The sequence below is a fragment of the Camellia sinensis genome, chromosome 6, assembly GCF_055761805.1.
Source record: "Camellia sinensis isolate YWXY chromosome 6, ASM5576180v1, whole genome shotgun sequence".
Taxonomy (NCBI): Eukaryota; Viridiplantae; Streptophyta; class Magnoliopsida; order Ericales; family Theaceae; genus Camellia; species Camellia sinensis.
In genome coordinates, this window is record NC_138966.1 from 11,437,065 (window position 1) to 11,461,493 (window position 24,429).

Genomic DNA, 24,429 nt, shown 5'->3' on the forward strand with positions numbered 1-24,429 from the left:
AAAATTTGGAAAATTTTTGTACAAAGATTTCTAAAAAACAATTATCTGGTATTCTAAATACAGATTGTGGTTTGAAAGGCAACAAAGAGAGGTCATTGGAAGAATAGTCATAGCAAATCCAACTGAAGGCGAGTGTTATTATTTGCTAGTATTGCTAAATCATATCAAAGCACCAACATCGTTTCAAAGTCTAAGAACTGTTAATGGAAACACTTATGCGACTTTTAGAGAAGCAGCTCTTCAACATGGATTGCTAGAAGATGATGAAACTAATGAAAAGTGCCTGGAAAAGGCAATCAATTTCCAAATGCCTTCTCCACTGAGACAATTATTTGCAACAATACTTGTCTATTGTAATCCACATAATCCAAAGGCACTCTTTACAAAGTTTGAACAATATTTATCAGAAGACTTTTTAAGAAATCCAACAATCTCAATGAAGGATATTCATTACCAAGTCTTGCAAAGTATAAATTCTACACTTGAGTCTATGGGTAAAAATTTAGCCCAATTTAATCTTGTTGACTTGCTAGTATTAGTGAACCAACATAGCACGCTTTGCAAAGAAATACAAGATGAAATGAATATATCAATGTCTGGTTATGACTTATCATGTGTATCATTACTAAACAAAGAACAAGCAACTGCATATTCCAAAATTGTTGAAGCTATTCTATCAGGCACTCCAAGTTACTACTTCATTGATGGACCTAGAGGTACAGGAAAGACTTTCCTTTATCGCACAATCTTAGCAACAATTAGAAGTCGTAAAATGATTGCTCTTGCAACAACAACATCAGGTGTTGCAGCTTTAATTTTACCTAATGGTCAAACTACACATTTTTGATTTAAGATACCAATAGATACCGAAGGCAAATTTTCTTGTAAAGTTACCAAGCAAAGTGGTCTACCACAACTTTTAAAAGTTGAAAGACTTATAATTTGGGATGAATCCTCCATGGCAAAGTGCTAAGCCATTGAAGCGCTTGATGAAATGCTACGTGATATAACTGATTCTAACCTTTTATTTGGAGGAAAGGTTATGGTATTTGGTGGTGACTTTCGACAAGTTTTAGCCAACTGTTTCTAAGGGTACTGCAAATGAATGCATCGATGCCAGTCTCGTGTGTTCTCATATTTGGAATTCTTTGGAAAAGCTAAAGCTAAAGGAAAATATGAGAGCAAACGAGATCCACAATTTTGCGAATATCTACTTCAAGTAGGAAACGGAACAAAACCACAAACCTCTAATGGAAAAAACAAAATTCCTCCATCAATGTTTCTTCCTTCCTCATCAAGTTTAAATTCACTTAAACAATTGATAGACTTTGCGTTCCCAGATTTTACAAAATATTCTAATGATCCTCTTTCAATGATGAACAATGCTATCTTAATTCCCAAAAATGAAAGTGTTGATCACATCAACCAATTGCTCATCGAAAGATTTCCTGGTGCTCAAGAACAATATATGAGTATTGATGAAACAATTGATACAAGCCAACAAGGTCAATATGAAGATTTCTTACATTCTCTCAATCCAATTGGCTTGCCTCCTCATAAAACTATTGTTAAAACTAAACTGCCCAATTCTGATGTTGAGAGATATAGATCCCTCAAAATGATTATGTAATAGAACAAGACTCGTATGTCATAAATTTGAAAGACATCTCGTTGTTGCTGAAATTATTGTTGGTGATCATAAGGGAAATATTGTTTTCTTGCCTCGAATCCCTTTACAACCTTCAGATCAAAATATGCATCCTGTTCAGTTTACTAGGCGTCAATTTCCAATAAGGCTTTGTTTTGCAATGACAATTAACAAATCACAAGGTCAAACTTTGGAAACTGTAGGTATATATTTGCCATAACCAGTTTTCTCTCATGGTCAACTATATGTTGCCTTGTCTCGTGCTACAACTTCAACTAAACATCGAATCCTAATTGAACCACATGATTCTGATAGTAATGGAACTGATTCCATAACAAATATTGTTTTTCATGAACTCTTATCATTGGCACAATGCGCATGATTTTGTAAGCACCATTTGCTTTACATATCCATTACACACTTTAACCGCCTCATTTATTTCTTGTTCTAAATTATAAACCAATCTTTTCCTATTCCTAAATAAATTTTATTTCTTATGCAGAGCAAGCATGACTAATTGTAAACACCCCATTTTTGACCACCCTTACGACTTGGACACCACCACTTGCACACCCAATGATGAATGTGTATATGTTTGTCAAGTTCTTGGAGTCCTCAACAAAATGCCACAACTTTGAGCCTTCAAAATCCTACACACCTCTTGCCTTGTTTTGGACCAAAACCCTTGTTTTTCAAGCCTAAAAACCCTGGGACCTGCAGGCCCACTTTTGTGGGCTGCTAGCCACTAATATTGGCTGCTAGCCACTACTCTTGGCTGCCAACCATCATTAGTGGCCTGCCAGCCACAGGTGTGTTTTGGCAGATATTTTTGCCAACTGTGCCAGCTGTTGTCACAGATGCATGCACTTGCTTACATGTGTATGTATTGATATTTCTAAGGGAGTTTGATGTTTTTCTATATATAGGAGACCTTCCCTCCCATTTTTGAGGGTTGGAAATTTTGGAGGAAAATATTTTCTCTCTCTCTTGCAAATTCTTAAGCTTTTGCAAGCTTTTGCCTATACACTCTAAACCAAACCTTATGGTATTAGAGCTTAGATACTTTTGAGCCCACTTTGAGCTCTTGAGGGTGTGTAAGTGTTGATTTGTTTCTTGGAAAGTGTTCTCCTCTTCAAGAGGTATAAGTCTTGGTTTATTATTTTGCTTTAATTGCTATTTTGCCTACTTTTTTTGGGCTATTTATACTCTGAAATTTTGGGTTGAAACTTATGGTTTAAGGCCAATAAGGGTGGAGGGGTGGATCACCATTCCTTCCACCTAACTTCCAAGGCCTTTACCCTTGTGTTTTTCACCTTGTTGTCACCTTTTTTTGAGCTTTTAAATATTGATTTTCAGAGCTTTTTCAGTGGCTAAAATGTTGTTTTGAAGTCCAAAAATGGAGGGGGTAGCCTCCCCTCCTTATGTTTTGTTTACTAGCTTACATAGTTCCATGTTTTAGTCTATTGTTTTAGCTATTTTTGTCTTAATTCCAGCATGTTTTATGACTGATTTAGCATTGTTTTAGGACTGTTTTTAAGTGTTCATTACATTTGAGCTTTGTATTGCATGCTTGTAGTGTAATTGTCCTTATAGGCTTGGTGGTTTAGGCCTTAACCACCAACCTATTTGAGTTAATAGTGTTTATTTCTTGTTTTCCATGCTTGTGATCACCTTTAATCAGCTCTGCAACCTCCCTCCTTTCTTGGCTTTTGCTTTGCTTTAAAAGTTGTTTCAAGCCACTTGTTTGTTTAAGCTTGAGATTGAGGTCTTGTGCTTAATGGTTTAATCCCTTTGGGATTCATTACCAATGGCATGACACTTCTCTCATGCCTAAAACAACTCTTGGTTTGATGCTTCTTTCCATTAAAGGACTTAAAGCTCACTCTTGGACTTAATTTACTAAGGAATGGTTGGTAATTAAAATAGAGTAACAAATTAGGACTAAAATAATGCAAGATAATAACTTGGTTTGGGTTCAATCAGACATTAATTGAACTCTTAAGTCTTGAATCGTTTCATATTTGTTCGTGATGAAAACAGTTCAAGAATCATTGTCAACCACTTCCCTTGATCAATCCATGATATAGAGGGGGTTTGAGAGTCTTTTATTGTGTATATTATTGAAATTGTACCCTTTGGTTCATAGGCCATCATGCAATAAAATTGCATCGATTGATAGTTTGTGAATCAAATTTACCACTCCTTTGAGCTGTTTGATGATAAGGAGGGGTAAGTTGTACAAACAACTCTTGAAAATACCTTGGTTGTGCTCTGTTTGCTCTCTGTTGCAACATGAAGAACTAGGATTTTGTGGCTGGTAGGCCACCATTTTGGGATGGTAGGCTACTATTTATGGGTGGCCGGCCGGCCACTACCACTTCTGGCCTGCTGGCCACTTTTGTCAAATTGAGTAGTGGCCTTTTGAAATAGAATAGTGCTGATTTTGAGATGAAAAACAGTGCAAGTGTTCTACCTGTGCAACGGAGGCTTCCTAGCAGCAAAACAGTGGCTTTTTCAGGTGGAAATCTGCGTACATGCATGAGCACTCCTCGGTTCCCGAGGCTGTTTAGTTTAATTATTTAATTTTGTCTTGTAAAGTGTTGTAATTAATTTGCTAGTTTAGTTAATTTATTTCATTTGGATTTGTAATAGTTAGTTAATTAGCTTTAATTAGCTTAGCTAGTTAGTTTATTCAGACCCTCTTGCGCGAGGGCAAGTAATTGTAATAACGTGTATGTCTTCTAACCTCACGTCTTTCTTCCTTTTATTTAACTACTTATGATGGTTAGTTTAAAGCATCATGTTTCATTTAGCATACTCCACGTTCGCATGCACTTGTATTGTATGCATCGAGGCTCGGTTCATCATGTTAACTTGCATTGCTAGTTTAACGCTTCTTTAAATACTTCTTAGACCGCATGATATCAAATTGATTCACATGTTATGTTAAATAGCCGAGCCTATTTAGATTATATATCACATGTGTTGCATTAGCCATATTGCATAATTAGGATCATGCATTATTCTAACTTTATCATCTTTTTGACTTGGAGTACTAGATGAGCTTTTACTTGCTCTAGCATATTGCATGCGTATGATTGTTGCCATGCTAAGCATATTCACCATGAGGCTAAGTGTTTAAGTGATAAACTGTTTGAATACCTGTGGATGAAAGCTAATTGCTTGAATTGTGATAGTTTGATTCATGTACATTTGAGCCTACTTTTTCAAGTGACACATTCGCAAACTCTTTTCAAAAAACAAACATGAAATCAAGTGTTCTAATTTTTGCAAGTTAGTCTATACTTGTGTGTGTGCGCATCACATAATAATCCTAGCCTAATAATCGGAACAAGAGCATATAATGTAAATAAGATTCACATTATGATTAGTAGAGGTCAATCTTTGATCAGGCGAGCGGAGGTGCTCAATTCATGACCTTCTCCTCTCATACCTAAGTTCCGAGCAGAGATAATCTTGCTGATGACGAACACGTGGCCTTTGACACAAGTCATGGGTTTCCTAAATTTCACAAAAATATTTAGGTGGCGACTCTGTATCTGGCAAAGCAGTCCATTTTTGACATTTTGATTCAAAACCGATTTTCCAAAAGATTTGCGGGATTTGGATTCTTTGATGTTTATCTATTTCACATTGCACTTGTGAGATCAGATTCAAAACCGCGGGAGTTCGATATTGTAGGGCTTATTCGTCTTCCGAAAGGAGCGCGAAAAGTTGAGCTACACTAATCAGCTCAAAAAAATCAAGGAAATTGATCCAACTACAAGATGATGGATATGCAACATCATGGTGATTGAAAAGGCACATCCAAAAATTAGCATGGCCACTGTAGGACCATACTAAATATTGGTTCTCACTGACTCATAGGTATGCTTAACACAATGGATCTCTTTCAACTGTCCTATGCACTTATTCCTTTCATATGTTATCAGTTTATTCCTTTCATAAGTTATCAGTTTATAACTTCCATACTAACCAACAAAATGAAAACATTCATAGGAAACCAAAACACAGGACACAATTTATGGAAATGATATTGAAGTTTTGAAGAACACATTGCAAATCTTTGGAACATATTCAATATCAAATGCCACAGTCAGACATGTTGCAGAAAAGCACCGTATCGTTCCCAATGAGTACCAATGGAATCTACATGGTCGAACTCCTATTGAGGAAACTGAAGATGATCAGCTAACTTTGCATAACCTTTCATTCAACTTCACTCCTTTGAATGATTTAGAAGATGCCAAGGAAGCCAAAAAAAACATAAGTACTATTTGATGTTTTTTCTGTATTTAAAAACATAACAACTACTATATACTTATGCTTTGTTATTATCATTTCAAATGTGCTTACTGCAGTACTACATGTATCACCACCAAGGAAGACAACTTCAAGCAAAGAAACAACCCTAATGGATGTCATTCTAATTGACAAACAGTAAGTTCATTCGTTTATAGAAAACTTAAATTACTAGAATACTCAACTAAACATTATTTTATGCAACTTGAAGCCAACAGTCCTTACACTATGGGCTCAACTCAGCACATGTGAAGATGCAACTTTTGCAACAAAATCAGCTCCATTTCCAATAGTAATTGGGATAAAACTAAAACTTACATTATACAATGGTAACAAATACTCTTTCCCCTGTACATATTAACTACATTAAAAAACTAAAGTCTAACATGTATCACATAAATTTATTTTCTGCACAAGCTTGACATTGTCCACAAAATCATCAAGCTCATTCATATTTGATTCCCCCCATACCAAAAGCCCTAGAATTGCAGACTTGGTAATCACATTCTGTCTCATTAAACATATTTAGACTTGATTCTTATAATAATGTCTATCTTTTTTTATGAATTTCTATAGGTGCATTAATCATGCTAATATCATAAATGCAATTTCATTGAACAACTTACAACAAATTTCACAAGCACAATCAACTCCACCAAAACCAAGCAACATCATGAAGATCAATGAACTGCCCATGTTTGTCACCGACATAACTAACGTTCCTTTAATTGACTTAATTCAGTTTGATAATTTCTTTATTTTCCATTTTCATTTGTCATTTTCTTTGTCTCCTTTGTTTGCCCCTTTCAAGTGCACATCATTTCAAATATGTATTAAATATATATATTTATATATCTTAATCTCTCATGTCTGTTTTACACTAGAAATCCTAATTCACAATTATTCTATTGCTCTTTTTTTTTCTTCTCATATTCACATCTTCAAACAGACTACTTACTATTGGATACGTGGTTAGGCAAATGTTCCAAATTTTCAACAAAAATTTTGGTACATGAGTTGCTCTAAATGCAAGAGAGCAACAGTTGCAACTTCCACTGATTTAGTTCAATGTAATTTCTGTAACCAAAAGGTCCAAACAGAACCTCGGTAAACTATATACTCCTACAAAACATTATTGGAAACTTTTTAAATTATTTTATATCTTTTACCAATTAATTGATTGTCTTTATGTATCATTCTAGATGTAAGTTTGGCATCAACTCACTAATACAACTGGAACAATAGTTGCAAAAATTTTCGGTGTTCAAGCTAAGAATCTTTTCTCAATCACTACCAAAGATTAGATGCACAATACAAACCTTGTAAGTCTTCTACTAACTACATTGTACTTTATACATTTAAAACAAAAATACGTAATAATTATATATATCTTTCATAAAGGATGGACAGGTTTCTCTCGACGCATTAGGAAATCTATGCAACACTGATGACTACTTCATCCAGCTTCGTGCATACCCATTCAAAATCTTTGGTACTATGCAAATTTAAATTCACTGTCGTTGCAATACACAAAGAATATGCCATCAATACACCAAAATTCCATGAAAGAGCTCCAGATTCAGTCTCATCTCCACCTATAAAAAGAGCACACAAAGAGCTATTTGCACTTGCATCAGCTTTAACTGGAAACACTTCAAAGAATGCTTGATCTGCTTTTACCACCATTTCTCTTTTGCTTACACCTGATCTCTTTTTGCATAGACTTGATTTCCTTTTAAGGATGTACCTATCTTTTTGTTTGTATGCATTTGTAGACCGCCCGAACTCTCTCCGCGCGCCCCCTTTTCAGAGAGGGCGCAGATTTGTGTTCATAGCTACTACAGTTCGGACTGCTGTCACGGTTCTGTATCTAATCTCACAAAGTGCAATGTAAGACTGATAAATTACCAAAGAGTCCAAATCTGGAAAATCGTTTTAGAAAATCGATTTTAATCAAGAAGTGCCAAACATGGGCTGCTTCGCCAGATTACAGAGTCGTTACCTAAATGTTTTGTTTTTTGGAAAATTTAGGAAACCCTGACTCGTGCCTAACGCCACGTGTCCGTCATCACCAAAGTTGCCTCAGCTCGGGAACTTGTGTACGAGAGGGGAAGGTCCTGAAATGAGCACCCCCACTCGCCCCATCAAAGGATCGGCCTCTACTAAACATGATATGTTGTTTTGAAAACACATGTGTCTTTATTCCGGTTATTAGCTATATTACTATGTGATGCGCACAGCATACAAGTATAGACTAGATCGCTTGAATTGGAACAAAATAATTCAATGTTTGTTTTCGAAAATGGTTTGAATTTGCCACCCTCAAGTGGGCTTAAAAATGCGGATTTGCCACCAAACAAGGTGGGCTTAAAACATGATGATTTGCCGCTCCAAGTGGGCTTAAAACTCACATTTTGATGAATTGTTCCAATTCAGGCAATCAAGCCTTCACCCACAGGCATTCATGCAGTTAATCAGTTAAGCACATAGCCTCATGGCAAGCATGCTATCATGGCAACACTCACACTCACGCAAGATGCTAAAGCGAAAACACTTACAGTGTACTCTGAGCCAAAACGGAAAACTAATTAGAAATCAATGCATGATCCTAGCTATGTTAAGATGCCTAATGCAACACATGCAAAATGCAACTAAATAGGCTCGGCTATCTAATCATGGCGTATGAATGCAACACTTTGATACATGTATTCAAATAAGTATCGAAATACAATGCAGTTTGAATGATGCGCCGAGCCCGGTGCATGCAATACAAATGAATGATGCACGCATGCAAGCATAAGGATGCTAATTGAAAAATGTCCTAAAATTAACCACCGAAAGCGGGTAAATAAAAGAGAGAAAGACGTCGGGTTAGAAGACATACACACACACGCGCACACTTTTTAAAACATTTGCCCTCTCGACGGAGGGTCCGAATAAAAAGGAGCTAACTAGCTACGCTAATTAAGCTAACTATTACAAATTAAACTAATTAACTATTCTAGTTAACTAATTACAACACAATTGAATAACTAGCTAATCTAAACTAATTAGTTACAAACCGAATTAATTAATCAAACACTTAACTAACTAATTTCAAAAACGACTAAGCTAACTAGCTAATTAGCTAAGCAATTTAAATGAACGGCCTCAGGAAGCGAGGGATGCATGCATGCTCGGTTGCTCCGCTTCCTCTCGAAAGTCCTTACTTTGCCACTGGTTGCCTCTGTTTGCATTCGCCTTGATTCCTGAACACCGAACCAATCTCTAGGTTGTTTCTGCTCCAGAACCAGAACAACTTCTGACCACCTCTGAGCCTAAGAACTGTCGGCCACTTAAAGAGGCTATAGGCTACTTAAAGTGGCCGGTTGTGGACACCCCATTTTTGACCGCCCTTAAGACTTGGGCGTTACTGATGATTTACTTGGTGATGAAAGATGTGCAGGGCAAAGGTTCGATTTCTTCGGCAAGAGGAGAGTCAAATCCTAACCTCACACCCCATTTTGGACTAAAGCTATTTTGAATGGTTTTTCGACCTTAAAACCCTCTCTTTCAAAATATTTTGAAATAAAGTTCCTACGATGTTCCGGGGCTCGTATTTTGTCAAATGTTGCGCTTTTCGGTAAACCGAGCAAGGACAAAGTGGAAATGAATCAAAGAGAGATGAAATCTTTGGAAAATCTTTCAAAACCTCTTGTTTGGGTGTTTGAAGTTGAAGAAAAGAGGAGTGGAGAGAAGAAACCTAGTTGAAGAAGAAGGTGGGTATGAATCGTCAAGAGAGAGACAAGCAGTCCTTGCCAAATCGGGCCTATCCTTTTGTATACTTGGATTTAAGCTATGAGACCACCACCGTTGGAAAGAAGACTTCTGGGGCTTCATTTTACACTCAATCTCCTAAAGCCAAGTTCGGATGGGGGAGATATGGTTGGTTGAAGTAGGGCATCAATCTGGTTGGACCGAAACTAAGCAGCTTCACCAAAACAGGCATAACGCTTTGCACATTTGGAATTTTGATACAAGGATGCCACCATTGGAAAGCTTACTTCCGGGGCTTCAATTTGGACACAAGAATGACCTGAAAAGGAGTTCATATGAACGAGTTATGCCCATTTGAAGTTGGGCCTGAAAAGCAAATTTTTGTGGCCGATCGGCCAAAAACAGTAGCAGATCGGCCATCACAAGTAGCAGATCGGCACAAAAGATGGCCGATCGGCCAAGAGTGACCCAAACTCATTTTGTTTGAAGATATTTTGTCCTCCAGCTATTTCCAACTTGTGCCACCTGTCCCAAATCAGATATTTCGACCCAAGCTTGATATTTTGCTATATATGAAGCCTTATAACTCATATTCAAAGAGGAAGAACTTCTTGAACAAGTTTGAGAGCTTCTCTCACTAAAAAATCCTCTCTCTCTACAATTTCCAGAGCTAAATCTCTGCCTCTCTCTCTAGTTTGCTCTCTCTTTTACCCTTTTGGGCATAGAAGTGCATAGAAGTAGAGAAATACTTCTAGTTTGCCTAGGCATCCTTCATCAAGGTTGCATATCTATGGGATGAGGTCCCTTGGAGCTTATTTTTGGGCTGATAGAAGATCATTTGAGCCAAGAAAGAGGCTATTTTTCTGCTGTGCTCCAAAGGTAATCACTCGCCCCTTTTAGCTTGTTATGCATACTAGCTTTGTCATAGTTTTCAACTACTTTGGGGCTGTGTTTTGGGGTGGTGTTGAACTACAAAAACCTCTTTTTTTTCCCTATGTTTTTCAGTCCTAAAAGTCTTGGTTTGTGCCTTGGTTGGCTAGGGGGTTGTCCTTCCTTTTGCTCCTTAGCTTGTAAGGCCTTGTGAGCTAACTTTCAAACATTTCAAAAAAAACTTTTGTTTGGCCTTAGAATCACTGAAATCTAGAGGATTTTCAGTGATAAAAACCCTATTTTGAGGGCCCAAATAGGAGAGGGTGGTCCCTTCTCCTCTTGTCTTGCTTGCTAGTGTTGATGGCCAACCAAATGAGCATGTGTTTTTACTTCTTTATGGCTTTGTTTAGGCTCATTTTTGTGACTTATCAGACATGCCATAACTCTGTTTTTGGCTGTCTTGGTCATCTCTTGCATGCTTATTGCACTTGTAGTGTAAATCCTCTTTGCTAGCCTTGTTAGCCTTACAAAGTAGCATGCTTTTTTGGTTTGAACTAGCTTAGTTCAAGCATGTTTTTGGTATTATTTTGACATGTTATAACTCTAATTTTGATTGGTGGACTCACCTCTTGCATGCTTTATACACTTGTAGTGTAATCCATGCTTACTAGGCTAACATGCTTGATGTTTTGGCCAATCATGCTAGCTTATTTTGGCTATACTCCATACATGTTTTAGCATTATTTTGACATGCTTTAGGACTTTTTTGGGCTGCCTTGGTCATATGACTCATGTTTTGTATAGCTATAGTGCAAATGCCTTGACTAGTCTTGAGTTTTGAGGCCCCTACCATGCTATACTTGTGATGTTTGCATGCTTTGGCATCATTTGGCATGGAATTTCAGAGCTTATATCTTTGTCATATTCTCATGTTTATCACTCTTTAATTGTCTTTAAGGAGTTGGTTCTTTATGCCTTAAGTATGGGCCTATATGCATCCCATCTTGCCTAAGCTTTTGGGCCACCATATCAATGCATTTTTGGTGTTATTTTGCCATAATATAACTCTGATTTTTGTTGGTAAAGCCAACTCATGCTTGGTTTTGATAGGTGTAGTGTAACCTTCCTTATTGGCGTTACATACTCCATGCTTCATGCCCTTTATGCTAGCTTGTTTTGGCTCTAGTCCATGCCTGTTTTAGCCTTGATTTGACATGCTCTAGGACTGCTTTGAGGTGTCTTAGCCATATGGTTCATGTTTTGCATAGCTATAGTGCAAGTGCCTATGCTAGTTTCAAGCTTTGAGCCTTCTAGCATGCCATGCTTATGTTGTTTGAATGATTTGGCATCTTTTCTTACTTGATTTCAGAGCTTATAGTGTTGTCACACTTCCACATTTGTCACTCCTTGAGCACTTCTGAGAGTTATGCTCTTGACCCTAGTTGATGGGCCATTGCATGAGCATGCATTTTCTAGCCTTTCATGCCATTGTTTCATCCTTTTGGCCACTGTTTTGGACCCTCTTAGATCTGTCCACTTTTGGTTTAAGTCCATTGAGCATATTGTTTCAATGTTGTTATATTGTATCATGTTTGCATGCTTGAGTTGCATGACATTTGCATGCTTATGACATTCTTACTTGCATGTTGTTGCATGTTCATGATGTTTAGCATGTTGATTAGATAAAATGTTATTGCATTGCTTGGTGCATTGCATGTTGTTGCATGCTAGTTGCATTGCATGACATTGTTGCATGTTGTTGCATGCCATGTTGTTTGCATGCTTATCATTGCATTGTGCTTGGATAGGGCATTAGTCCAAACACGAGGAACGAGGGACGTTTCATACTTGAAGTGATGAAATGTGCCTCAATCCTCGGTCCCCGACCCTCTTGATCAAGCATGATAGAGGTTAAGGCAGTTATGTGTTTTTGTGCATTCATTTGACATTGATTTGTGCAACTTGGCCTCTTTGGCCATCATGCATCGAAATACGTGATTGATGGCTCGAGAGCCGAGCACTACACACCTTTGAGCCTTAGACATGATAAGGGGTGTAGTTGCACACACATTTTTTTGCAAATACATTGTCATGCCTCTATTTGTGCTCTGTTGTAGTAAAAGGAGAGTTTGCAGGAAGAAGTGGCCGATCAGCTGTCTAGTGTGACGATCGGCTATCAAGAATTGGCCGATAGCCTTGAAATTGGTCGATAACCCTTATTCTTTTGCCGATGGCCACACCTTTTGGCCGACCACCTCTCAGATTGTTCCTAAGGTGGGTCAAAAGTGCTTTAGAGATTGGTGCAATTTTCAGAAGTCTAAAGCAGTGCAAACAGAGGCAACATGAGGCATAGTAACAGATTTCCGAGCGAGGAGATCGAGCATGCATCTTCGAACTCTTAGAACTGAGCTAAGGCTTTGTAATTTGTAATTAGCTTTACTTGATTAGTTAGCTTTTGAATTTATAATTAAACTAGTTAATTTGTTAATTAGTTAACGTGTTGTAATAATTAACTTAGTGTTAGCTAGTTATTCAATTTGATTATGTAATAATTAGTCTAATTAGATAATTAGATTAGTTGCTTAGCGTAGCGTAGCTAGCTAGTTGATTTATTTGGACCCTCCGTCGAGAGGGCGAATTTTGTAATAAGTGTGCGTGTGTGTGATGCATGTCTACCAACCCCCATTTATTTCTCCCTTTTATTTACCAGCTTTTGATGGTTAGTTTTAGGGCATATTTCAATTAGCATCATTATGTTTGCATGTGTGCATCCATTCATCTGTTTTGCATGCACCAGACTCGGCGCATCATACAAACTGCATTGTATTTCAATACCAATTTGAATACATGATATCAAGTTGCATTCAAATGACATCTTAGAGTAGCCGAGCCTATTTCTAGTTGCATTTTGCATGTGTTGCATTAGCCATTTTCACATAAACTAGGATCATGCATGATTTCTAACTAGTTCTCTGTTTTGGCTCGGAGTACACTGTAAGTGTTTATGCTTTAGCATCTTGCATGAGTGTGAGTGTTGCCATGATAGCATGCTTGCCATGAGGCTATGTGCTTAGGTGTTTAATTGCATGAATGCCTGTGGATGAAGGTTGGATTGCTTGAATTGGAACAATTCATCGAAATGCGAGTTTTAAGCCCACTTTGCGAAGTGAAAAAATCATGTTTTCTAAGCCCACTCAAGAGTGGTAAATCCACGTCTTAGCCTACTTGCGAGTAGTACCTTCAAACCATTTTCAAATAAACAAACATGAGACGTTTTGTTCCAACTTAGGCTATTTAGTCTATACTTGTATGCCGTGCACATCACATAGTAATTCTAGATTAATAAACCGGAATAAGAACACATGTGCTTTCAAAAATAAAATATCATGTTAGTCAAGGCCGATCTTTAGATCGGGCGTGCGGGGGTGCTCATTGCATGACCTTCCCCTCTCGTACCCAAGTTCCCGAGCCGAGGCAACTTTGGTGATGACAAACACGTGGCCTTAGGCACGAGTCAAGGTTTCCTAAATTTTTCAAAATAAAACATTTAGATGGCGACTCTGTATCTGCCAAAGCAGTCCATGTTTGGCACTTCTTTATAAAAATTAGTTTTCCAAAACGATTTGCCAGATTTTGGACTCTTTGGTGATTTATCGGTCTTGCATTGCACTTTGCGAGATTTCAAATCTAGAGCTTCTCTCTCTAGAAGTCATCTTCTCTCTTTGATTTCTTCAAATCCATTGGGATTTAGATCTAAGTTCTTCATCAAAGTTGGTAATCATCTCAAGGGCTTCGTTGTGTGCAGTGGAGATCGAGTTTAGGCATCGTTGATTTTGGAGTTTTATCTCAATTCTTCTTCAATACTTGAGATAGGGATTTTTTTAGAGTTATATATATATTTTTCCAAGATCTAGAAGATTTTCAAAATCATCATTCGATAGCTTTGAAAATTGATTGATGATTCAAGACGTTGAGCGATTTTGAAAGTGGGTTTGTCTCTTGTTCTTTTAAAATGATCTTATGGGTTTTGATCTTCGTTGATTGAAGAAAAGATGATTTTGGAAAGTTTTCTTTCAAAAGATTTGAGTTGTATAGTTTTGGTGAGAAAACCTAGAAATTTGGGATTTTTAAAAGAAATTGAAAATTCATGAATAATATTGTTATATTTATTTTGTGTGTCAAAATAAATGGATGTTTGGAAAATTTCTTATTTATATTTATATAAATGATAAATTTCATGGAATATGAGAATTGTTGTTCATTTTGGAAATTATTGTTCAAAATGTTGAAATAGTCTTGAAATGACTAATTGTTGAGGATACTTGAGAAGAGGGAATTGTGTTATTCCTTGGAGAATGAATCGAAATAAAAGTATTTATATTCATCTTGTGAAATTGGCATATCAATTCATTTGATTACATTAAACTTTGAAAGTTGATTTGAAAACTTGCATTGAGAAAGGAATGTTGAGAAACAAGTTTTCATGGAATGGTTTTGGGTAAATACGTTGGTAAGTCTTGATAGGTGGTGTAGATGATATTGAATAAGTTGGCCTGAGAGTCTAGGGTGAAAGACCGAAAACCTGCGCGGATAGGTGTCGAACCTTCCGGTTAATACCGGTAAAAATGACAATTTGGTAGTACTTGTATAGTCTATTTGCAGACATCAACCTAGGGATTACCAGAGTCGTATTTACCGCCCTTGAAATAAATTGTTAAGTTTTGAACAATTAAAATTGCATGACATCATTGAGCATGATGGTTTTCAAAAGATGAAAATGTGATTTTCTTTTAAAAAGGGGCATAGCATGACATGTGTATTTTATCTCTTGAGACTTGTATAAAATGTATATACTTTGTTAAGGATTTCCTACTGGGCATTATGCTCACCCTACGGGATTTTTGTGCGGGAAAAAATGTGGTGATCCCGCTTAACTTAAGGCGAGGAAATATGTGTTGAGAGTACAAGGTTCTCATTTTGCTGTAACTCTATTTGTAAGCCAAGGACTGTATTTGTGTGGGTTTGAATAACCATTTTGTGTAACCATGACTAAGCCTTGGAAACTTATAAACCCTTGGGGGTATCTATTTGTTTATGTTATTTTGATTTGAAGTGAATGTATTATCGCCTAAAGACTATTTGTATAGTGTAATGCAAGTGTGGGGATTTATTTTCAGTTTTACTTTAAAGAACCATGATTATCGTATTATCATTTGGGTATAGAAATTGGGGCGTTACAACTTGGTATCAGAGCTACCAGGTTTGAATACTTGGAGCTCGTGGGAAGTGGTTGTTTTACCACCATGGGTTCATGCTGCATGATAGATTGCATGATAGGAAGATGTTATACATTTTGTGACTATGTGATAACATGCTTATGTGACTATATGGGTATGGGATTGGACTTTTAGGATGTTGTTTGCGTCTATTAAATTCCTTAAGGTCTTTTTAGAAGGGTTCTTGATCAATACTCATTCTACTAAGAATTCTTGATTTTTCGTGGGACGAATTTCATCATAAAAGGATAATCCGTATGTGTTTACATAACTAAGGGCTTATGTGGAGTGAAATTAAATTGTCTATATGGTAGGGAAGTATATAGAAATTTTTTTTGTGATTGAAAGTGTAAGGAAAATTACGAGCACGTATGGGTTAGTGTGCTAATTATTTCTATTGTCCTGTATAGGATGTCAGGAAGAGGTCTAACCCGTGGTGGTAGAGGTGGGAGATGTGGTAGGGCTCGTTGAGGTGTGCATAAGGTACCGATCCATGGGATTTCGGTACAAGAGGAAGAGTTAGGCCAAGTTAATGTGGCCGAACAAGTGGAACAAGCGGGTCAAACCGCAATGAGGACCCTAGCCCGAGAAATAGCAGGGGCTATGAACTTGTTGAGGGCTGAGAACCAAGCCCAAGAGAACACCATTGAGGCAAAGTCTAGTTTCCTTACTAAAGAATTTATGTGGGCCAAGCCGGATAAGTTCTTTAGTGGCCCCGTGCCCAAGAGAGTGGATGAGTGGCTCGAACAAACAGTGAAGACATTTGAGATGTTTCACATTGAAGATAGTGAACTAAGGGTGACCCTAGCGAGTTACTACCTAAAAGGAGATGCGGGTCAATGGTGGAAGTACGCCAAGGGTAGTGTGGAAACGACATGGGAAGCATATCTGATTGCTTTCCAAGATAAGTACTTACCTCCCACTGCTAGGGAGAGATTGAGGCAAGAGTTTCTAGGCCTCAAACAAAATTACATGTTTGTGGCCGAGTTTGAGACGACTTTTTCCAATCTGTCCTGGTTTGTATCGGAGTTGGTGGCAACGAAAGAGCGTCGTTGTATCAAGTTTGAGAACCAAGATCTTATACAAAGCTGCCAGAAACATGATTCGGAACTATGGCCGTCTTGTGGAGGCGGCGGCACATGTAGAGACTACAGTGCAGGCTGAGGAGGAGAGACTTCGGGGTTCGAGGTCTAGGGGCCAAGAACCACAGGGGGACTATAAGCAAAATAAGAGGAGCAGAGGCAACTCCTCATCCCAGTCCTAACCTCAACAGTTTGGGTCTACCTTTCTTTTGTCTAGTTCAGGCTCGGGAAAGAGTACACAGAGTGGCTTTTCTTGTTTCAAGTGTGGCCAACCAGGTCACAAAGCCATTGCATGCCCACAGAAGGGAGGAGGGCAGTTGATGTTACCACCGATCAATCTCAGTCCCAGAATAGAGGTCAGGGGTTTAATTGTTTTCAGTGTGGTCAGCCGAGGCACATGAAGAGGACTTGTCCACAGATGAGAGGTTCATCTGGCGCATCAGGGTCAAGGCACACTCAGAGCCACCAGCAGGCTCACTCAGTTCAGACCTCACGAGTTAACCAAGGAGCCGCTTCGGCTCAGTTGGTGCACCAAGCCTATGCTCCGAGAGAGGAGCAAGTTCATCAGGGGCCATATGGGCGTGTGTATGCTGTTACTGCGCCAGAGCAATTACCGGGATCCTCAGTTATGAGAGGTATTTTTGTTGTGTGCAATACTTTGGCTAATGTGTTGATAGACACGAGTGCGTCTCATTCATTTATATCTGCTTCATTTGTTTCTGCATTGGGGTTGGAGGTGGCACAGTTAGCGTCTCCACTCAGAGTCGAGTCACCTGTTAGGGGTATGATTGATTTAGACCGGGGGTGTCCTGATTGTGAGATAGAAGTCGCCAGGCGTCAACTTCCGTTTGCTTTTGTGTTGCTAGACATGTCAAGTTTTGATGTCATTCTTGGCATGGACTAGTTATGTTCATATCGAGCTGTGATAGATTGTTACCGTCAGAGAGTTACAGTTTACACCTCAGGTGGTGATTGTTTTTACTTTCTGGGGAACCGAGTTGATAGGGTCTTGTCACCAGTCTTTGACCCTTGTAGTAAAAGCAAGCTTAGTGGCCTTCTTGCAACTCTCTTGAATAGTGAGAGTGACGGGGCCTGTGTTAAATTGCCAAGGGTAGTTTGTGAATACTCGGATGTTTTTCCGGAGGATCTTACTAGTTTGTCACCCCATCGGGAGATCGAGTTCTCCATTGAATTAGTGCCTGGCACAGCACCAATTTCCATGGCACTATATAGATTTACACCAGCCAAATTGCGTGAGTTAAAGATTTAACTCCAAGAACTTTTAGACAAGGGCTTCATTCGCCCTAGTACATCACCTTGGAGAGCGCTGGCTCTCTTTGCGAAGAAGAAGGATGGGTCATTAAGGTTGTGTATTGATCATCGCAAATTGAATCGGGTTACCATTAAGAACAAGTATCCTTTACCTAGAATAGATAATCTGTTTGACCAACTTAGAGGGTCTCGTTGCTTCTCAAAGATAGATTTGAGGTCGGGGTATCATCAATTGAGAGTCCGGGAGGAGGACATCCAGAAAACGACCTTTCGTACATGTTATGGCCACTATGAATTCCTTGCAATGCCTTTTGGGTTGACTAATGCACCGGCTTCCTTTATGAATTTGAAGAACCGAATCTTCCAAGAATACTTGGACCTTTTTGTGGTCGTCTTTGTGAACGACATCTTAATTTATTCAACCTCCGGGAGGAACATAAGGCTCACTTATGGGTAGTGCTTGAATCGTTTAAGGAGCACCGTCTGTATGCCAAATTTGATAAGTGCGAGGTTTGGCCCACCGAGGTGAAATTTTTGGGGCACGTAGTGTCGAGTGAAGGAGTGACTGTAGACTCCTCAAAAATAGACGCGGTACAGGATTAAGAACAACCCAATAATGTTTTTGAGATTTGAAGTTTCTTGGGATTAGCAGGGTACTATCGATGCTTTGTAAGGGACTTCTCTAGACTAGCCGCACCTTTGACAATGTTGACTCAAAGTTGTGTGGAGTGCGGCTTATGAAAAATCATTCCAAGAACTTAAGACTAGATTGATTACCGCACCAATTTTGATAATTCCGGAAAGGGGTTTGAATTACACTGTCTATTGTGATGCGTTCGGGGATGAACTTGCTTGTGTCTTGATGCAAGAGGGAAAAGTTGTGGCCTACGGTTCACGACAATTGAAAACTCATGAGAAAAATTACCCCACTCATGATTTAGAATTAGTGGCGGTGATTTTTGCCTTGAAAGTTTGCAGGCATTACTTGTATGGTGAGAAGTTTGAAGTCTTCTCTAATCATAAGAGTCTAAAATATTTATTTTCTCAAAAGGACTTGAATTTACACCAACGGAGGTAGATGGAATTTATGGAGGATTATGACTTTGAGTTACACTATCATCCGGGGAAGGCCAATGTGGTGGCCGATGCTTTGAGTCGGAAATCTATGAGTTGTTTGGCAAGTGTGGCCATTCGGGAATGAGTTATGCTAGGTGAAATTGGCAAGGTTGATTTGCACTTAGGTGAGTCCAGCGAGAGTGCTACTTTGTTTACTTTAACTGCTCAACCTACCTTGATTAGTAAGGTCATAGAGGCACAACGAGGAGACCGTGATGTCTAATCAATCCGTGTTAAGATTTCCAATGGGAAGGAAGAGAAAGGTTTGAACATTCACTTGGATCTTACTGTACATTACCTAGACCGTTTGTTTGTACCAGAATCTTGTAGAGAGGAAGTACTTCGGGAGTTCCATCACTCACGCCTTGCGGTACACCCGGGAGGCACTAAAATGTATCATGATCTTAGTCATCAATTTTGGTGGAGGGGTATGAAGTGGGATGTCGCTTTATTTGTATCGAAGTGCCTTACTTGTCAACAAGTGAAGGCCGAACACCAAAGACCAACGGGTTTGTTACAACCCTTACTGATAGCCGAATGGAAATAGAAGCGTGTTACCATGGATTTTGTAGTTGGGCTTCCTAGAACACAACGAGGCAATGTTGCCGTTTGGGTGATTGTTGATAGGTTGACTAAGTCTACCCATTTCATTCCGATGTGCAACAGCAACTCAGTTGAACACTTGGCAGAGTTGTACATTAGAGAGATAGTTCGACTTCATGGAGTCCTTGTGACTATTGTGTCGGATAGGGATCTTCGTTTTACTGCCCAGTTATGGCAAAGCCTTCAAGAGTCGTTGGGAACTAAGTTGACTCTTAGCACCGCTTATCATCCTCAAACAGATAGACAGTCGAAACGTACCATTCAAATTTTGAAGGACATTCTTAGAGCTTGTGTCCTTGATTTTAAGGGGCCTTGGGAAAGGCACTTACCATTGATTGAGTTAGTTTACAACAATAGTTACCAAGCTAGTATTGGGATAGTACCATTTGAGGCCTTGTATGGCTGACGTTGTGGACCACCGGTTTGTTGGGCCGAAGTGGGTGATGCACCGTTACTGGGTCCAAAAATTATTAGCGAGACAACCAAGAAAGTTGTTCTCATTTGGAAGAGGTTAGCTACAGCCCAAAGCCGACAAAAGAGTTATGCCGATAAGAGGAGACGATCTTTATCTTTCGAAGTTAGTGACCATGTGTTTCTTAAAATCTTACCAAGGCAAGGTTTGATGAGATTTGGTAAGAGTGGTAAATTATCTCCAAGGTTTATTGGGCCTTTTGAGATCTTAGAGCGAATTGGGAAAGTGGCATACCGGTTAGCTTTACCGCCACAACTTTCGGGAGTTTACAATGTATTTCATGTAGCCATGCTTAGGAAGTATGAACCTGACACTTCTCATGTGCTTGATTGGGCTGACTTGGAGGTAGATGAGGATGCGTCTTACGAAGAACGACCGGTTCAAATATTAGATACCTGGGAGCAAGTGCTACAGGGCAAAACTATACCGTTGGTAAAGGTATTGTGGAGACACCATGGGGTTGAAGAAGCGATGTGGGAACGGGAGGCAGAAGTCCGCTCCAAATATCTGAATTTGTTTGAAAATGCTTAATTTTCTTTTCTTTGTAATATTCCCTAGTGTTGAGGAAAACATATTTAAAGTTGTTAACCACATGTTGATATGTGTGTTGTAGTTTTAAGCATAAGGTTGTTAAGAGTTGCCATTATTTTTTGAAAAATTTCATATTTATGCGTATTTGGGAGGTTGTTGTTAATGAGATAACCATGGTGGAAATGGTGAAATTTGGTTGTGAGTTAATATTATGATTTGAAAATGACATAGCGTCGTTTTGATCGCTAGAAACCCCTTTGTTTGGGTAGTTTGATTTGAAATTTCGGGGAAGAAATTCTTTAAGGGGGGAAGGTTGTAGCGATCTCGGTTTTGACCCGTCTCTATGTGGTGTTTCGAGCTCAGGTTGGTATGGTTTTGAACAGTGTTACGTATCTTAGTTTCCCTGTATTCCCCTTACTTTGGTTATCGAGTTGTAGCGGTGTGTTTGGAACAAGTAATGTCTCCAAACCTTTAGATGCGAATCCAACCCGAATTGTGCCTTGCAGAGTTGTATCAAAAGTTAATTCTTTCATGTTTTGCCACTTCGCTGAGTAGGTTGGGGATCGAGCTGCTCGGTCAGCTCACGGGGGTCCAAGGGTCCTCGCTCTTTGGCGGGTCCGAGGCAGCGCCTAGGTGGAGCAAAAATGCAAAATGTATTAGAAGTTTCTTGTCTGCTCGAGCGGTCGTTTATGTGCTCGAGCGGAGAATGTTTGATTCTAGAAGTTTGACCTATCTCCAAAAGTTCTGGAAAAGTGTATTCGACGCTCGAGCGGGAGGCTGTGTCTGATGCTCGAGCGGGACTTTCCACGCTCGAGCGGACCATGTTATATCAGTTCGTGAATCTGATATTTTAGATCACTTTTTCAGTTCTCTCTCTCTCTCTAAAACTCTCCAGAATTTTAGATCTAGAGCTTCTCTCTCTAGAAGTCATCTTCTCTCTTTGATTTCTCCAAATCCATTGGGATTTAGATCTAAGTTCTTCGTCAAAGTTGGTTATCATCTCGAGTGCTTCGTTGTGTGCGGTGGAGATCGAGTTTAGGCATCGTTGATTTTGGAGTTTCATCTCAATTCTTCTTCAATACTTGAGGTAGGGATTTTCTTAGAGTTATATATATATTTTTGCAAGGTCTAGATAATTTTCGAAATCATCCTTCGATAGCTTTAAAAATTGATTGATGATTCAAGAAGTTAAGCGATTTTGAAAGTGGGTTTGTCTCTTGTTCTTTTAAAATGATCTTATGGGTTTTGATCTTCATTGATTAAAGAAAAGATGATTTTGGAAAGTTTTCTTTCAAAAGATTTGAGTTGCATAGTTTTGGTGAGAAAACCTAGAAATTGAGAATTTTTAAAAGAAATTGAAAATCCATGAATGATATTATTATATTTAGTTTGTGTGTCAAAATAATTTTGAAAATTTCTTATTTATATTTATATAAATGATGAATTTCGTGGAATATGAGAATTGTTGTTCATTTTGGAAATTATTGTTCAAAACGTTGAAATAGTCTTGAAATGACTAGTTGTTAAGAATACTTGAGAAGTGGGAATTGTGTTATTCATTGGATAATGAATCGGAATAAAAGTATTTATATTCATCTTGTAAAATTGGCATATCAATTCATTTGATTACATTAAATTTTGAAAGTTGATTTGAAAACTTGCATTGAGAAAGGAATGTTGAGAAACAAGTTTTCATGGAATGGTTTTGGGTAAATACGTTGGTAAGTCTTGATAGGTGGTGTAGATGATATTGAATAAGTTGGCCTGAGAGTCTGGGGTGAAAGACCGAAAACCCATGCAGATAGGTGTCGAGCCTTCCGGTTAATACCGGTAAAAATGACAATTCGGTAGTACTTGTATAGTCTATTTGCAGACACCAACCTAGGGATTACCAGAGTCGTATTTACCGCCCTTGAAATAAATTGTTAAGTTTTGAACAATTGAAATTGCATGACATCATTGAGCATAATGGTTTTCAAAAGATGAAAATGTGATTTACTTTCAAAAAGGGGCGTAGCATGACATGTGCATTTCATCTCTTGAGACTTGTATAAAATGTATATACTTTGTTAAGGATTTCCTACTGGGCATTATGCTCACCCTACGGGATTTTTGTGCAGGAAAAGATGTGGTGATCCCGCCTAACTAAAGGCGATGAAATATGTGTTAAGAGTACAAGGCTCTCATTTTGCTATAACTCTGTTTGTAAGCCAAGGGCTGTATTTGTGTGGGTTTGAATAACCATTTTGTTTAACCATGCTTAAGCCTTGGAAACTTATAAACCTTTGGGCGTATCTATTTGTTTATGTTATTTTGATTTGAAGTGAATGTATTATCGCCTGAAGACTATTTGTATCATGTAATGCAAGTTTGGGGATTTGTTTTTAGTTTTACTTTAAAGAACCATGGTTATCGTATTATCATTTGGGTATAAAAATTGGGGTGTTACACAAGCCAGGTTGGTGGCTGCAGATATACACATATGTGTATATATGAAGTGTGTAACTCACACACTTAAAGTCCCATCAGTTTGGTTGTATTTGTTTAGCAGTTTTGCAGAGATTTATTTTTGCATTGTTGTAGGAGACTCTTCCTCTCTCCCCCTCCATGTGTATAAAAGGAGACCATTTTCCTTCAGTTTCGACCCCCATAAATTTTGTTATCTTTGTGTTCTTCCAAAGTTCTAGTTTTTTATTCTTCCTAGTGAGAGTCTGCCTAAGTTTCATTCGTCGAAGCTACTCAATTGGTGCCCTGCTGTAGCTAGTCCAACCATCGTATCTTAGGAGACAGACGTCGAACAACCTTCAGCACCCCAATTGGTGGCGTTGCGAATCTATTTTAAGAAAACTGTGTAATGCAGGCTTTGGTTTGATTTTGTTTCTTGTTTCATTTTGTTTTGTATTTCTGTTCATCTAAATATAATTTCCATCATGAGTTCTTGTTCTGTAACTTGAATTATTAATTATGAATCTATTTTGTTTTAGTTAATCACACAATATTTACAACAAACTTAAAACAAATCCTATATTTCTATGAGATTAGTCAAATAGATTCATATATAAATTCATGTAGTTGTTGTTCCCAGAACTGTTACGGTATAAAAAATAAAAATTAAAAAAAAAACCTACTTTAACCCACCTCAATAGAGGATTAAAACCAACTTTAATTTCGCATTAAAGTCACCAAAAATCATTATTTTCCAACAATCCCCCACATGAATAAAAATTTACCGAATAACAACAAATGGACAACGCTTAACAACAAAGTCTCAGAGAGAGTGCAGCGGAATAACCCCTGTATTGGAAAATGTAGCTTTTGGTTTTGAAACCCTCTTAGTGAAGTTTATTAGATTTACTGGTTGCCCAGTCAACACAAAGTCTTGAACTGTTTTGCCATTTATGTAAACCAAGACAATAGACTTTACACAGGTATTACTCCAACCGTCGTTCTGTTTTCACTGTTGTGTCCGGTTTGGCCCTA

At 38.3% G+C, this 24,429-nt stretch overlaps 1 protein-coding gene across 1 annotated transcript in view; it reads left to right on the forward strand.

Annotated features, from left to right (window-relative positions):
• LOC145792562 (uncharacterized) overlaps nucleotides 1–847 on the forward strand; it is a 42,258-nt gene extending 41,411 nt beyond the window's left edge. The window contains exon 4 of the mRNA XM_082873221.1: nucleotides 64–847. Within this exon, the coding sequence (XP_082729347.1) occupies nucleotides 64–847 (784 nt within the window). The remainder of the gene's footprint in view (nucleotides 1–63) is intronic.
• The last annotated feature ends 23,582 nt before the right edge of the window (nucleotides 848–24,429 follow it).